The sequence below is a fragment of the Salminus brasiliensis genome, chromosome 22 (assembly GCF_030463535.1).
Source record: "Salminus brasiliensis chromosome 22, fSalBra1.hap2, whole genome shotgun sequence".
Classification (NCBI taxonomy): Eukaryota; Metazoa; Chordata; class Actinopteri; order Characiformes; family Bryconidae; genus Salminus; species Salminus brasiliensis.
Genome location: NC_132899.1, coordinates 10,725,311 through 10,743,489, shown reverse-complemented (window position 1 = coordinate 10,743,489; position 18,179 = coordinate 10,725,311). Strand labels below are relative to the sequence as shown.

The 18,179-nt window shown below is 39.7% G+C and overlaps 1 protein-coding gene across 1 annotated transcript in view; it reads left to right on the top strand.

The window, feature by feature from the left end:
* The window catches only part of ca10a (carbonic anhydrase Xa), a 199,276-nt gene that overhangs the window by 74,504 nt on the left and 106,593 nt on the right, over nucleotides 1-18,179 (top strand). Inside the window, exon 3 of the mRNA XM_072667184.1 lies at nucleotides 11,344-11,486. Coding sequence (XP_072523285.1) covers nucleotides 11,344-11,486 — 143 coding nt within the window. The remainder of the gene's footprint in view (nucleotides 1-11,343; nucleotides 11,487-18,179) is intronic.

The following is an 18,179-nucleotide window of genomic DNA, read 5'->3' as shown; positions in this document are numbered from 1 at the left end:
GTGACTGAAACAGTAGTGGTGCACTAATCTAGCTTATTGATTGCAAGTATGGATTTCAATATCTGAACTTAGAGTACTGATCAATACCAAGTGCTCTGTTAATCACTAGTGTTTCTTAGTAGCAAAGTACATAAACATCAGGGTAACTCTTCAAATGGAGGCTCTTGTTACCATCTTAACTTTTGAAAAATAAAATTAGCAATAATTTTGCATGAATAAGGTCAGTCATTTTGACTTCATGAATGATTCACATACTTTTTCTTCCTTTACTTTTTGTTATGTCATCTGGAGCTGTCTGCTGATGTTGACAGTGGGAATTAGTTTCAGGAAGTAATACATTTAGCTGTTATTTTAATAAACTGTTTAAATAATACTGATGGTGAAACTGAAAACCTGTCATTAACAGCATTAGGTGTCATTACCACCGCAAACAAATTTGTGTTGTTTTCGGACAACCCCCCCCCCCCCCCAAAACCCAGGGTCAGGGATGCACTTTAAATATATATATATATATATATATATATATATATATATATATATATATATATATATATATATATATATAACATGGGCATTTTCCCCCATAAAATATATCCATAACAGTATAAACGGAAATGACGCTGAATCAATCTACTCCATAATCAGGAGAAATACTTAATTAAATGACTTACTGTTCCAGACATCAGAATGTCAATCTTCTCTCACGGCTGACGTGTGCTCCTTTTGTCTGACTGTTCCTTTATAAAATTCCCTTACGAATCACCACTAAATATAAAATGGAGACAACTATACATTTATAAAGATATACTACTATTCTTTTTATTAAATTATGCCAGTTTGGAGATATTTCATAAGGTCTATCTAAGTTACACGCTTATAAATTTACAGTTATTACTGAGGAAGAGTATTTAATGTGGATCAATCACTTTGGACTGATGGCCAATCCACTGAATAAGATTAATATCAGCACCGGTATGGATCCAGTGTATTGGGTGAGGATGAGTGCATTGCCAACTACTGGTTCTACTCTAGCAGGCTGTCACTGCTTTACTGAGTGTTTAACAGCGCCATGGAAATGCTCTGGAATAAAGCCACACTTCAGCATATCCCAGTGAGTCTTTTAGTAAAAGACTCCCCGGAGGCACAAGCTGCCTAAACAAGCAGACAACAATTAGCACGCAAGTTGACTAGCCCATGCTAAGTGCTGCGTTGACGCCTCTGCCCTGCTCTAGCTGGTGTACAGCTTCTGCTCGTGGAGAAAGTGGAGACTGAGTAAAGCCGGCGGTGACCACCTTGGTTCAGCTTGACCCGCCGCTGATGGCTCCTTTGTGCTCAGCCCTGTGTGATGGATTTGTCTGGCCCTTTGTGCTTGTTGGTGCTCGGCTTTGAGAAGCCTCAACCCGCCAGGTCGGATATCCCTGACCATTAGCAAATGACAGGAGGAGTTAGCGTGACTGACGTGTTTATTGTGCTCTGACTTGAGTGGCCTAATGAGGCCCATCAGCCCAGAGTGCTGAGATTACATTGGCATTAGAGGACACGCTGTAACAAGTCCAGCTGTCGTCAGCCATTTGAACAGAGAAGCCCCCCAGTGCTATGGGAGGCTCAGAGCCCACCCCCACCACCTCCCTTTTTTACCTGCACAAGTATTTACCTTTCTAATGAAGGCTTTTGAATGATTTGCAGGCTTGACCACTAATCATCAGCGGGGGGCAGGTACTTCTGTTAGCACTAATGCTGCCACTGATAAAGTGCTGCTTGATGAAGTGCTCCTATTAGGTTGCAGGAGGCCTAAATTACCTTCGCCACTTTCGGACCTGGCAAATGCAAGGCACGTAGAATTGTTGTGTTACAGGCCAATTTAGAAACCACAGTGAAGTAGGCTCACTTCAAAACCCCTATCTGTGCAGCCAGAAAAGAATACAGTATAATAGTAATTCACATCTTAAACAGCACTTCAGATCAGAGAGAACTTTCATATCCCGCAGCATTTCAGTTTTTAATCGCTTTAATAGTTGGGAAAAGAGTCGAACAGAATAGAATACCAGTGTTCACATCATGAAGAGTCTGGGTGTTTAGCTTCATATTTTTCCCCATAAAGCTATTTTTATCTGTTTAATATGTTTACCTGGTGCATGATGTCCAGCAGCTTATCACTTTGTCCATTTGGCCATATGCTGGGCAAGAGAACTCATCCAGAGCTCTGTGCTGAGGCTTGAAAGCACATCTGCAGTATTTCAATTTTAAACTTAGCTGAACAAGTCATACATTTTAATACATCTCCAAAACATTTATTATCATTAAGATGTTATTTCCCGCACTTGCTTTAGTAAGCATTTATTGGCAAGCTGTTTGATTTCCTGCAGTGCAGAAAAAAAGGAGCCATACCGTTTTGCATCAGCATATCAAAACAGACGGTATCTGTTTAGTTTTTTTCCTTCTTCTTTTTGATGCTTATCCAGGATATCCACAAATTTAATTGGATCCACCTTGTGCTTTTAAAGCTTACTTGCACTCCGCTTACTGTATCTCAGAACTTATTTATTCATTTATTTATTGCAGATTTATTTTCACTTTTTAAAGCCATCTAAAGAACTGTTATTACGCCGCCACTTCTCATTTAAATGTTAAGTGGCCAGCTCTGCTACAGTCAATTGCATCTTGGGGCAGAGGCTTTATGATTTGCGCTGAGATGTGGAGGAGGAAGTAATTAATGGGGAGCTTAATTGGTGTGAGTCTGTCCTCTCAGACCCAGTCCATGCCTTTAGCTCAACTCTGAACTCGTAATAAACCACAGGGAAGGCCAGAGGAGTGGCTTTGGTTATTGCAAAATGGATAAGAAACCATTAGTCCTCACATCTACTGCAGTTTACACCTCCCTGTGGTGGGACTGAATAGTGTGAGACATGAGATGTGATCGGATAAGACCGGAAAAGCCTGTGCTGCTCCGTTTTTTTAAGGTGCCATAGAATGCAGTTATTTTAAGTTTTTTGATGTATACATAGTAAATTGTGATGAACAGGGTAAGAAAAACTCTATTATTTTAGAAGCCTATATCTTTATTTTTTTACTTACAATAAGACATGCTGATTTTATTTTAACGAAGGGCTTGAGAAAAAAAAATAATAATAAAAAGAAGCTGTTGTTGGCTGGTTTATGGATCGTCTATGGCCCACAATAGCCACACAGCGTAGCATAGCCTAGTATAGAATACCTTTAACACTGTAAACATAACTTTTTGTAACTCTTCCTCAGTCTTACCGGATAGTATTGCTGCTCTCTCTGTGTTCAGTCTGTTGGCTAGCTGAAGACCTGGTAGGGTTAGCTTTTAGCCTAGCACTTTGCCAGCACCGTCTTCTGCATCCACTTGCATCATCATCTTGCTCATTTTGGTGGCACAGAAAGCTGAATTTAATGGTTCTGTAGTCTACTCACTAAGCTAGCCTTTGCTTAGCTGGCTCAGTTACAGATCTAAAAGACATCTCCAGAGTATCAGACAGCCCAGTGTAGCTGCTGTTGACTAACTGTTGACCATAAAAACGAGTAAAGTAGAGCAACTGGTTTTTGGAATAACAGAAAGGTGAAATGAAACCAGTTCTGCTCTGCACAGTCTCATAGCTGGCTAACTAGGCTTAGACACCACAGCAGGCTAAACACCACAGCACACACCATATTCCAGCTAACTGACTGGATCATGCACATTTGAAGGATAAATCCTAATGTCTCATATCCTCATATATGGGTATATGGGTAAATGGGTAAATGGTCTTAGAATTGTTTTCGACTGTTTTCAGGCAAATTTAGTAGCACATTGGGGAATAAGCTTATTTGGCCATGTACGAGATATACACAGAACAGACATTTGACAAATCAGACACATCACTTTACTGTCGTCATTTTAAAATATGCGATATTACCGTTATACCGCCCATCCCTAGCCTGGAAAAGAAATGCATATTTGGCCAGAGCATGGATAGGTCAGTTACTCATTAATAATTAGTAGACTAAACGTTTAGAGCATCAGAAGCATTTCAATAATTCAGCAAGTCTGTTAAAAGCAGTTTGGAAAAGTAACTTTCTGCTGGGCAAAACTGCATTATGTCTGCGACCCATAGACATCCCCAGATGGTGATGCATCTATTTTAAGTTGTTGTCTGTTTTGGGAGCTTTTTGCATTCAGTCTTTTCTTAAATGCATGAAATGCAGGTTTACTTGGGTTCAGACCAGGTGACTGACTTGGCCATTCAAAAATACTTTGGCCCTGAAAAACCCTTTAGTTCCTTTAGCACTGTGTTTTGAGTCATTGTCCTGCTGAAAGGTGAAGTGACTGTTTTAAGGCCTGAGCATTTAACAGGCATCTGTTCAGCTCCGAATTTGTCCTGCTGCTGCTGAGCGGTCATATAATAGATAAAATCCTAAGCTATTGCTAAGCCAGTGCATTCTTGCTTCCGAATAATTTACCAGCACATTTGACACCCCTAATGTTTTGGCTGTGTCTGTGGCTATGAGTCATTCAGTCTCCATTTGAGTATTTAACTGGATTTCATGTTGGCCTGCTTTCTAAGATTGACACTTCTTTGGTCCTCGTTTTGAGAAATGATCGAAATAGACTACAGATGCAAATGACGCATCTAAATCCAACTCCAACCTCATGTTAGTTATATGTGATTCATTAATGTAGCAACACACAGCAGCCCAAGAAACAGCCGGGCAGTCAATTGTCCATTTGCTTAAATATTAGACACTTTAGGTGCTACTAAGGGTTCTTTAAATGATCTAGTAGAAGATACACTTTTGGTTCCATAAAGAACACATTTTTAAAAGAGACCTATACAGTCTTTAAACCCTTAAAAGGTTACAGGTCTAGAGGCCTATGAAACTCACAGACCAATCACATGCATTGGAAATATCACATGACACTACTCAGCCAATCAGATCTGTTCATTATGGTGAGCATTGTAACTCAAAGAGACAGTAAACAGCTGCCTGAGAAGAAGGCCAGTCAGAGGAAAGTGAATTCACAGGGTGGCTCTAAAAAAAGAGGAAAGTGGGGCACGACAACCAAGCTTTTAGTCAAGAATGGACAGACTTAGGCAAAGGAGTGGGCAGTATGATGGTATTTTATCATATTGGGATAAATTTTGTTATTGTAATATACAATATGCTTCTCTAAGCATAGCGAGGAGATCATCAGTGCTTAAAGAACACCAATCAACTGCATGTTTTATTACAAGCAGTGAAATTAGACTGGTTTAACTGTATGAAGTGCAGCACAATTTGATTGAAAATGACTGTACTCAGTATTTGTCTGTGGACAGTATTTGAATAGTAGCTTTTAACAATCTGTCTCTACTGATGCATGTTGTCTGATATCAAGTGTATTATGATAAATATTGTGTACCGTGAAAATGTCTTTAATTAATTGAATGATACAAGTGGCCCAGCCCTACTTGTACATTTATTGTACTTGCGGCAGCTGTAGACCAGTATGTCTCATATGTTCCAAGACCATGGTTATAATTACATGTAGGGCTGGGCGATATGGCACAAATACAATATCACAATATTTAAAGACATTTTTAACGATACACAATATTTATCATGATACATGTAATTACAGACATTTTTTTATCTAATTAAATGTCTAATTACAATATTTGTAATGAAACCTGCGGTATATCAGCCTTTATTAAGCACTAACAATATCCTCCATATGCTTAGAAAAGTATATTGTTGTTATCACAATAACAAAAAAAAAATACGATAAAATGTCATCATATTGTCCAGCTATAATTACATGCAGTAATGTTGAGTGGCATTACAATATATTTGAGATAAACATTTTATTTTAAGATGTACATTTTTTTCAAAAGCATTTAGTTTTTATTTTTAAATGTATTTGTATGTAAAATTGCTCCAGTTTGAATATTGACAATATTGTTTAAATGTACTGAATTGTAATTATGCTTGATGTGACATTGTTGACTACATAAAATGCTGGTATAACTAATAGGCTACTTCAGTATACTGGACATGGCACCAAATCATACTGCAGGTTAGAATTGATGATGTTCTAGACCTTGGCTTGAGGAAATCTTCTCAGACTGGACCTTTTGAATTTTAATGAAATACCCCTGGTGTATATGGTTCAACAGTATAGCTAGAAATGCCCTTAAATTAAAGTTGACTTTCTTTTCTTTAACCTTATTGACACTGATTAATTTTAAACTTGGTGCCTTAATGACTGATAACTCTTATAGCTATTGTTTTTCACTGCTGTTCATTAGGCACATGGACACTTAGAGCTTATCAGTCAATGTCACTGCAGTCCAACCAGAATGTGCCCTTAAAGTAATGATTTCTGGCTGCAGTCCTGCCCCTTTGGGTCTAATCGGACTCATCCTGATTAGAAGGACACCTTTAGTAGAAGAAGAATGTATTTAGGGTCATATAGAAGTGCACTTTTCAGTGCAATTTTGCTGGAAGCCGTATCTGCTGTTTTTGACAGTTCACCAAATGTTAGCATGATTTGATTCAGTTGAGTTGGTATAATTCAGAATTATTTTTTAAAAATGATAGATATGACTAGAGGATTGCTCAGATGTATGTTACGTTTTAAACGCAGACTTTAGTAAGAGTGTTGGATGTGTTTGGAGAGATACTACTTCGATGGAGAACCTCAAAAAACAGCTTGATCTGCCAACAAGACAACACAGGATGTGATAAAGTATATTGAGGAGTTAAGAACTTCACATGATATTATGGCAAGACAAACAGATTTAGACACTGTGGGACTATGTTGGGAAGCATGAATAAGAGGATATCCACCATTGTAGTTCTATAAGGAGCAGTACAGAATTTCCATTTTTTAGATCATATTAAGATCTTATAAAAATACACCATAGATCCAAATGTTTGTGGACAAACATAATAAATACAGTACATTCAACTACTATATGTTGCGCCCATCGCTGACACAAAAGTACAAATACACACAGACATACTGCTTGTCTAGTCCCTGTAGAGATGTATTTCCAATAGAATAGGACTCTCTGGAGCAGATGAATGCGAGTCTATTGGCACCATGTCTAATGCCAGGTGTGGGCTAGAGGGTATAAGCCCCCAGCATCGAGCTGTGGAGCAGTGGAACTGTGTTCTCTGGAATGATGGATGGTGCTTCATCCAGTACTTCTGGAATAAGTTTGGGAGTTGAGGACGAGGTAGGATGGTGATCACACAATATCCTGACCACACTAATCCTCTCAGTAATGCTCCATAATCTAGTAGAAAGCCTTTCCTGGACAGTAGAGACAGTTCCTCCAACAAAAGCAGTATAAATTCTTTTTAGTACCCTTGATTTTGGAAGAAACGATTAATGAACAGGTGTCCCAATACTTCCCAATACTTGTCCATGTAGCGTAAATACACTAAAAAGTAACACATTTTTAAATTTAATTCAAAAGCAGGATACACTTTTTTTAATCCCCTTGATTTCAGAAGAAACAGTGAATGGCCAGGATTCTATATGTTTGTCCATATAGTATATGATGACAAAGCTCTGTGAGGCGGACATCAAAGGGCAGGGGAGGACCTACAAAACATCAATTTGTTTGTTTGTGGGATTTTTACATTAGGAAATTGAGTAGTCTTTTCCTTTGCCACAAGAGTGACTTCAAGCTTTATTTGATATTATTATGATCAATTACAGGAAATTATTACATTCCATTATCACCACCTTCGACCAAACTTCTCATTATATTTAGTTGAGGCAATAAGACTACCAAGCCAACTGAATCTAGCTTTTACTCTCAGTAGGTTGGTGAACACTAGAAGGTTATGGAACTCCCATTAAAGGGTTCTCTAGGTTTTATAGGTTTTATAGGTGTGTTCTCACATTAAACACACCATTAAACAGAACAAGCTCCTCAGTCTTGTCAGAGACAGACCCTGAGATTTTCTGTCGCTAGCTATCCCACACCTGTTTCATCAAGAGTGGAAAGAAAATGGCGGCTAAAGAAATGGCACATAGCCATCAGTGGAGTGTTATTTGGAGTATGTTAAAGCTAACTCATGTTTGAAAGTAGCGGTGAGTGGAAGCAAACTCACCATTACATGAAGTAGCAGGTTGATGATTTATGGTAGGATCTGGTATAAGGGTTCTGTCTTGCATATTGGTTGCAGTGGTAGCTGCTGTGGGTGAAAAAATGATGCTAGCCTTGGTGGCTGTAAATGGGTAATAAGTATGTGTACATTTTGACAAAGGACCTGTATGTAATGGATCAGTTCTGTACACTGCAAATTCCCCATTCTGGCTATGGATTTTCTGCCATTTCACTGAATGATATAGATGCATCTGAACTATTTGCCATTTTCCCATCAGTGTCCTGCAGTAGAAGATTACTGCCCAATTCAATAGCACCTTAAACAAGAGATCACTCAGCAGTTCCCTAATGTATTTTCATTCTTTTTTTTCTTTTCCCTCCTCACAGCACTTTTGTCCAATACAGTAATTTGTTTTTTGACAGTAAGGTGAGAGTGGAACAGCAGCTGGCGGCTGAGGGGGAATGAGCAGTGCTGCAGTGATGGCAGCCTTCACTGTCTGGGCGTGCTTTTATTAATCAGAATCAACTTAGCTGTCTGGGCCTCAATTCCACGACACTCATATTCATCAAGTGTACTTCCACTTCAAAGCATTCAGGCCACTTTAGGATCTGAACAGGTTTAGCAGAACAAACACTGTGTATGTATATATATATATATATATATATATATATATAGTGAGAAAGAGAGAGAGAGAGAGAGAGAGAGAGAGAATCTAGACAAAGTACATGCTGGTACTTTGTCTAGCTCCTCTCTCGTTTTCAAGGAGAGTTGTTGAACACTTACACGCCAGGAAATAGCAGGTGGTGCCTGTATTGGAAAACGTGGCCCCAAATTAAGTCTATTCTCAACATGAAAGGACGATGTGGATACCACCTGCTTCTGCAGACTTCAGGACAGTCTCTGCAGTGATTTATGAATTCTCCAGACTTATTTGGAGAGCTACTCCCCATCCCTGGAGGACCAAAGTGCTGATACCATCATAGTGGACTAAACATTAGCGAATTGCATAATTAATCTTCACGCTCCTCCACTGCCAATTGCTCCTAGTGATCAGACTGAATTTCTCTCTGGTGGAATTCACTCTTCTGGAAGGTGTAACCTTAAAAAACCCATGTCCAACCAAGGCATACTGGAATAGGCTTTTGCTAAATCATTAATAAGCAATCTCATTATCTGCAATATGGTGTTTTGTCAATAATACAAAAATGCAATTTGTTGGATTGAATCAAATCAAAATAATAAAACAGCATGGTTCCGTATTTTTTCACGCACGGCAATTAGGAGTCATTGATTTCTGTGCAAATGTTTAACGATTCTTTTTGGTTAAAGATTCATTATTTAGAATGTGAAGTCTCACACAAATCTTTAAACAAAACAAACAGCATTGCTGAAAGTTAACAGTTTTGTTAACAAACATTATTTTGTTGTGAAGTTAGAGAGCTGTGTCTCACCTCATGGATTAGGGGAAGAGAGAAGGGCAACTTTGCCTTTACTGACTTGCAAAATTAGCTTTATCGATTTTGTCGCAGGAGCTGTGCCACACTTGTTTAGCTGTACTACTACGATGACTGTTAGTAATCTACAACATTTTAGGATTTAGTATTGTAAAGAAACGATGTAGCTAGTGTAGCTAATGATGTAACTAACTATGTATATAGCTAGTATTTCTAGATAAACAGGCTGTTAACTAGCAAGCTGACAGTAAATTCTGGGGGTGGGGAGTAGCACAAGTTGCACAAGTAGCTCAGATGGTTCAGCATTTACTTGGCTTCCATATTATCTTAATAAAACTAAAAAATGATCAAATGCAATGTTCAGTCAAACTAAGTGAACACTGTGTGCAATTTTAAATCAATTATTTAGTAAAGGTTAAACCGTCAGTCGGACAACAACTGCAGATGTTCATCTGCTCTGAATGAGGGGCGTGAGGCTGGTTAGCATTGAAAGCTGAAATAAATGTTTTTTGGCTTCGGATCTGTAGCCCACTCACTACGATGGTGTTTGCTTAGCTAGCTACCTTTTTGTGTTTTCATCTGTCAGTGTTTGTCCTGCTGATCCACTGATCTATATGCTAATAAACACAGGCAGGATATTATGTTAACCAGGCATGTATGTATTTGACCAGGACATAACAGACAATACAGGTAAATACTGTTTCATACATTTTAATGCATTTATGCATGTATGATTTCTAGCTAAAGTAATTCAAATCCCATGTCCCTGGTAAGGCCGTCTGAATGAAATAAGAATAATAAACCAGAAACATACAGTAAACATTTTTATCATGCAACTATTTGTGAGGATGTATATGTCAGGGTATGTGTATGTATGTACAAAGAATAAAACGAGGAAAAAATAAAAGTTTTGAGCAGGGATTTAAAGGAAGACAAGATTGAACAGTTACAAAGAGTATAAGGAAAAGATCTTCCACCCATGGTAGAATGTCTAATTTAAGAAATGGTTAGACGACTGGGTTAGAGCATCTTCTAGGTATCTGATTCTAGGTCTTTTTTGGTGTTCCTATGCAAATTGCTCCAGGGAAGGACAACTGGTAAACTGGTGGCAGGGTTATTGGCGCCCAAGGCTAATTGATGCCCGTGGCGGAACAAAGTGGCAGTGGGGCAGTGGGGGGCAGTGGGGCAGTGGGGCAGTGGTGGCTCAGCGGTTAGAGCGCCGGGATATCGATAACAGGGTTGTGGGTTCGATTCCCGGGCTCGGCAAGCTGCCACTGTTGGGCCCTTGAGCAAGGCCCTTTACCCTCTCTGCTCCCCGGGCGCTGGAGTTGGCTGCCCACCGCTCTGGGTGTGTGTGTGTACTCACTGCCCCTAACACGTGTGTGTGTGTGAGTGTGTTCACTACCAGATGGGTTAAATGCGGAGGACACATTTCGCTGTACAGTCCACACTGTACAGTGACGAATACGTGCACCTTTATCCTTTATCCTTTTATCTTCTAAAGACAAGACAACCATATTCACCATTTGTGTTGGACACAGATAGAATTAGGCCTCTGCCTTTAACTCATCCATGCACCTTTATCCTTTTTTATCCTTTATCCTTTAAAGTCCATGTGGTCTGATGCTACAGAAAAGCTATATCTTGTGGAGTTCTTGCCTCGATGGTTCTGGGCCTATCTAATATTAGGCAGGTGGTTTTAATGTTCTGGCTGTTACTATCCACCTCTGAGTTAAACGGCCTGTCTGTTATGATGATGACAAGTTTTTCTTTTTCCTTGCTGCAGTTCCGTCTTTCTGGGGTCTGGTGAATTCAGCGTGGAATCTATGTTCGGTGGGGAAGAGGCAGTCTCCGGTGAACATTGAGACCAGCCATATGATATTTGACCCCTTTCTGACACCACTGAGGCTCAACACCGGGGGCAGGAAGGTAAGCAGATGCCTGCTGTGTGTTACTGTGCAGATCCTTTGCCAAAAGGAATGTGTGTTCACTTCAAAGTGTCAGCTTCTTCAGCCCATGCTATTGCTAGGAGAAGACTGAAGTATGGTAATATGGTGTTGGCTAGATGCCTTGCTGTGCCCTTAAACAAGCTTATACTGTTTTAGAATGTACTTGAGAAAAGTACTCAACAATTCACTAAAACCCTTCAGAACATTGCTCATATTCCCGCTACTTCCATCTGTCCCTGTTAAATTTTGTATTGCCCATGAAGTACTAACTTATAAAGCTCTTAATCGTCGACCACTTCAATACTTAAATGATCCTTAAATGCTCTGGGTTATTATTATACCCAACCTGTCTCCTCTGATCTCAAGTTGTGAGCTTCCTGGAACAGTGGAAATGCTCTACACGGTGAAAAGCTTTCTGCTTCAGAGCTCTGTAATTGTGCAGTGGTCTATAGAATGAGCTCTCACATGAATGAAATATCTCACATATAAATTCAGACTGAAAAAAGTCAAATATTTCGTTTAAAATGGATTTTTTTTATTTGAAATGCAATGTTCAGTTAGTTAGGTTAACAAACCGTCAGTCTGATAACAACTGCAGATGTTCATCTGCTCTGAATCAGGAGAGAGATAATTGCAAATATGAGAAACACCACTGTATAAAGGGAGGAGCTGCATTCGTACCATGATTCTACCATTTATAAGCACTGCTAATGCTAACAGAACGGCTCACCCGCATGGATACGGATACATACTATTACTCAGACATTTTGACCTGCTGACCACAAGAAAACTAGGTTTTCAGTCACTAAATGACACTGTACTCTTCAAGGTGGAAACTCTGTCTCTGTGTTTTTAAGGAGATGGAAGATTTAGAAAAAGCTGTCGCTATTTTTTTGTGTGATGAGCTTTTTAAGGACAATTTCCCAGGCTCTTTCTGGGCTCAGTAATGTCAGATTTCCTTAAGAGTACTTGAATTGTCATTAGAGATGTCATTTGTTTGTGTTAATTCTGCTCCTTTCACATTGAGTAAAACAGCATTCATGAGCAATGGAGATCTGTTATCGCGCCTAATGGTCGTAGTCCTGTTTCATTTTTTTTAGATGTGATTTAGAAGATATTAGGGCCATTACCCAAAAGGTCAGTAAATCTTCAAATTCAGTTTAAAACATTTAGTTATTGCTGGACTAACAGCCTTTTCCCCCAAAATTAATCGGTATGAGAGACAAATGCAAATCCTGTGTTAATGTCACATCTTAGTGGTCAGTGGGATAAAGATATTGGACAATGGAAGGACAGGACAGACAGGCTTGTGGCAGACTTTGATATGATGCTGCACTTTTGTGAGCATTTTCTAGAATGAACTGTTCAATATGTACATCACTTTCCTTCCAATGCATTAACATGTGAATGGAGGAGGGACAGCCAGGGGTCAGGTAAGTGGCAGTGGTAGTGAGAGAGGCCAGGCTCAGCCAAGCACCACGGGGTGAGATAAAAGTCAAGAATTCAGCACAGAGGCCCAATGTTAGCAAGTACAACCCAAACAGAAGGATGGTAGTTTGCAGATGAAGGTATTTATTTATTTATTTATTTATTTATTTATTTATTTGTTTATTCAATTGGAGATTCATCTCCTACGGGTCACAACGGAAGCGTAAAGGCCTCCGATTAGCTCATTTCTACCCAGTCGGTCGTAATGAAGCCCGCCTCTTAATATTTGTTATTCAATGTTATTGAAGACCCGCTGATAATAATTGTGCATGTACTCTCTAAAGTAGCATTTTGTAAGTATTGGTCTTTTTTTGCTCTAGGGCTCCCTCTACAGTTGTGGAGTGTAATTCACTTTTACTCAAGGGTCATGAATACAAATCAGAGAAAAAATGACAGCTCTACATATGCATTCGTTGACTGGCTTAGTGACACAGAACCGGTATCTGAAATGAAAGAAGCATGTGGACTGAGGCGGTAGAGTAATATCACAGGATTTAACACAAATATGACTCTGGTTACACAGCGGTCTCATGCAGCTTCACCAAAGTTACACAGTGCAGCGAGTGGCAGTGACGGAGATCATATTCTTTCAACTACAGTCAGTGGACCATCAAAATGATTCAGATGCTGCTGTTTGAAGATAAGGCATTGCTCTACACCATTTCAAAAATCTGCTTTAGGCACCCTTACAGCATTGCTCGTCAAGAGCATTGTTATAGCTGAAGAGAGTAAATTACATATATCCAGACACCGTCCTTGACCAGAAACAGGCATGTGTTTGTCATAAGAATAGCATTTTCGTCCTTGTACAGTCACCCTTCCATCTTCCAGCGTGTTACGTGTGGGAGTCACCCAAATGATTTTCACACCCTAATTTTTCAGCATGGAGATACATCCAACGCTTTGCAGCTCAAAGCATGCCTCTCTTTGCGATATGTGCTCAGCCTTCTGTCGCAGGAGTTTACATGGCCAGACGTTTTGCGGAATTATAAATAGACAAAAATCATCCCTAAAGGTCTTTTTTTTTCTCTTTTTCCTGATCTGTACATTGGACTAATGAATAGTTAAAGCAAATTAAAATGACCTTTGTATATAAACACTAATTAATCAAGAGAAGACATGCATCAAGGTTATGTGCAGTGGATTGAAGGAATCACAGTTATTAAATTGTCTGTATTAATTGAATATTTGCTCTGCTGTAGATGAGCCGCAATTACTTGAAGAGCTTCTAATGAATTTAATCACTCTGACTGGGGAGAAAGCCAGCAGGTTCATATCACCTTTCAGCAGTCCCACAGCAGCAAAGTGGAGGATTTGAGGGTCCAAATCTGAGAATGCCATTAGTTACAGGAAACTGTCCACTGTGAGATTCCGGGCACTTCAGTGTAATGAGCCTTAGGTGTGTTATAAGACATTACATGTTACTGCTTTAGCACAGGCGTGTAGCGTCATATTCCCCTCGTCGGGTGTTTACTGCTTTGGAGTCAGACCTAATCATGCATTTTAATTATGTATGCACTGCCATTCCTTTTGGTCCAAACACGCTAATGTCTAGATATGATCTTTAAGTAGAGCTCATTTGGTTGTGTGAAGGTTTTATCAGATCTGGCTGCTCTTTCATTGAAACGGGCCTGATATTGGCATTTATTGACTCGTGTGACTGACAGTTTATACAAATAATCGAGATTAGATTTACTGTGCGACTAGACGAATTGCTACAGTCAGGTAATAGCATGCATTTCAAGTACTGTAATTAATTCATAACTCCATGATTCTGGACCAGGTAGTGGTAACTGGTTCAGAATTCATAATGGCATCATGCCATTACCGATACTTACAGAACTGTCACAGTAGTTTACTGATGATTAATTGTCAGAAATAACTGCAGTTAAGGATTTGCTTAATGATCAAAGTACAAACCTAAGGCTGTGTGGTTTCACAATTCTACCTTAAAATACACTGTATGTCTAAATGTTTGTGGACAGTCCTTCTAATGAAGACATTCAGCTACTTTAAGTTGCACCCATTGCTGACACTGATGTGCAAAAGCACACACACACACACACACACACACACACACACAGCTTACTAATTGAATATGACTCTCTGGAACATACAAACATGATCCTGTTGGCACCATGCCTAATGCCAGGTGTCAAGTAAAGAGCATAAAGATCATAAAGCATAAAGGAGTTGGGGTGGTGATCATTCAAAATCCTGGTAGAAAGCCTTCTTCCCTGCACAGTAGATACAGTTACTTCAACAAAGGCAGGATATTGTTTTGAATACCCTTGATTTCAGAAGAAAAAATAAATGAACAGGTGTCCCAATACTTTTGTATATATAAGGCATGGAAAGTTATTTTTATGCTACACTTACTAGAAATATATGGAAAAAGGGTGACTGTGTAACCCGAGTCATAGTTATGGAAAACCCTGTAATATTTCTCCACCGCCTCAGTTCACATGTTCCTTTCTCCTCAGTGGGGGCAGTGGTGGCTCAGCAGTTAGAGCTCTGGGCTATTGATGACAAGGTTGTGGTTTCGATTCTCGGGCCACTGTTGAGCCCTTGAGGCCCTATACCCTCTCTGCTCTCCGGACACTGGAGTTGGCTGCCCACTGCTCTGGGTGTGTGTGGTCACTGCCTCTAGTTCACTAGTGTATGTGTGTGAGGACACATTTCGCTGTACATAGTACAGTGACAAAAAAAGAGACGAGTGAGAGGAGTAGTGTGGGAGCAGAAGGACAAACAAGACTACAGTTATCATTACTATACTTCTAAAGTACCACAGTTCCCACAGTAGAGGGTATACATTGACGCCATGTACCCACTGGAACATGCCCCCTTTACTCAGACTGAGTGACAAAACATTCTGCAGGGAAAATGTCTGCTCAAGTTGAAGGCAGTTGGACTTCCACCAAACCAAATTACCAAAGAACTTATGGCGCATGTACATTGCTGTGTAGCTTGGAACATCCAGCTAAGTGAGGCTCAAATAAAACCCTTTTAGAGGATAAAACCTCATATATCAGAGTACATAGTCAAGGGAATGGCCCTAGGAGTGTTTTCTACTGTGTTCAGGCACTTTTCATAGACTGCTTCAATTGGGTTTTGCTTTCTTTACCTTATATTTGAACTAAGCATGTTCCTAAATTCACAACTACAGTGGTCTTTTCCCACATGTTTTCAGAATGTTACTTCACCAACTATTCTTGCTGAATCTATTTGTACAGTCAGTCTTATAAAAGCTCGTTTCCGGTTTGGGTTTTAGCGGCATTCACACTGAAAGCTAACGCTGCCACTGTGATGCCCACTGCAGTGACTTCACCCATACCCTCTATACTATGCAAATCCAACGGCTTGAGACCGTTACACCCCTAATAACCAGAGGAAACTAAGAGGTTTGAGGGTATGCATTGATGACGTTCCCACTGGAACACGCCCTCTTTACTCAGACTGAGTGACAAAACATTCTGCAGGGAAAATGTCTGCTCAAGTTGAAGGCAGTTGGAATTCCACCAAACCAAATTACCAAAGAACTAATGGTGCATGTACATTGCTGTGTAGCCTGGAACATCCAGCTAAGTGATGCCCAAATAAAACCATTTAGAGGATAAAACCTCATATCTCAGAACTATGCATGTTGCTAAATTCGCAACTACAGTGGGCTTGTTTTTTTCCACCTGTTTTCAGAATGTCACTTCACCAACCATTCTTGCTGAATCTGTTTGTACAGTCAGTCTTATAAAAGCTTGTTCCTGGTTTGGGTTTTAGCGGCATTCACACTGAAAGCTAAGGCTGCCACTGTGATGCCCACTGCGGCGACTTCACTCATACCCTCTATACCATGCAAATCCAGCGGCTCGATGGCCTACAGCTTAAGGTTTCTGGGTGGCACGTTTGTGAAATTTCCATATTTATTTACCCTACTTGTGCATGACCCGCGTACAGTTACACGAGAGATTTTGAGCACAACACACAATTCAGTTGTAGTTAATTTACCGTAACGGCTGTTAACACACCATTACCCTAACTAACCAGAATCCTACCTTTTGTACCAGCAGGAGTAGATGTCTGGGGAGACAAGTTGAAGTCAAGACAAGTGGATTTTTCTAGCTTTTTTTTGTCACTATATTCAACATGCCGTTGTTACTGTTTACCTTTATGGTTTACCTAGCTTGCTACAGCTCAGTAAGTAGAAGCCTATGCTAGTAATTAGCACAGCAGAGTCCCCACATTCTCCAGAAAAAGTGGAGCAGGGTGATGCTGTGTTAAATGCTAGAGTTGGAGAAAAAGGGCAGTTCCGTGCCTAATTGCAACGTTTAGGGATTTAATGTTACACAACTGATGGGGGCATGCAGGCATGTAAGCTTCATGTAAATGTTGCCATGGTAATATCTACTGCTAAAAATGTGAAGTTGAAGTAGATCTTTGTAGGGGCTCACTTTTATTTGTTTGTGTAAAAAGTCACAAGTCTGCAAGTTCTGCGAGTTCAAGGAGAAAGTTCATCTTCAGTGCAAAAAAAAAAACAACGTGTAATACGAGGGCTTTTTTGTCTCCTGCTACAGCCATGCTTTGTAGCTAATATTGCTTTGTTCTGTCATACAAATGATACGCAGCACTGGTGTGTATATATCTACACACCTAGCTAACCAGCTTATCCAGCACCAGACCAGGGACCTGTGCAGCACAAGCCAGCAAACATCAGCTTAAGCTGTTAAGCGCTAACCTGTTAAGAACTTGGGTTTTATGTGTCTGTAAGTGTGATTTCTGCTTTTTTACCATACCTCAGGCCAACGGTTGAAAACACACCCAGTTCACATTGTGCTTGCTGTGACACAGCAGCGTTATGAAATATATCTGTAGAAAATAATATCATATAATTGCATTTAGGCGGTTATACAATAATTGTGACAGGTGTAGTAATACCAAAACACCATCCTGTACATAAAAAATAATCAGAATAAAATAAACCCCAGCTGCTCTTTATGTATATGAAATGTTTATGGGAACAAGTGGAACAATATAACATTCAAAATGATAAATTAACATACACTCACCTGTCTCTTTTTGGGAATATCTGTATACTTACACAGGCATGCACTTATCTAATCAGCTAAATGTGTGGCAGCAGTGCAAAGCTTACAGCCAATCAAATACAGGTCAGTAGCTTCAGGTAACGTTC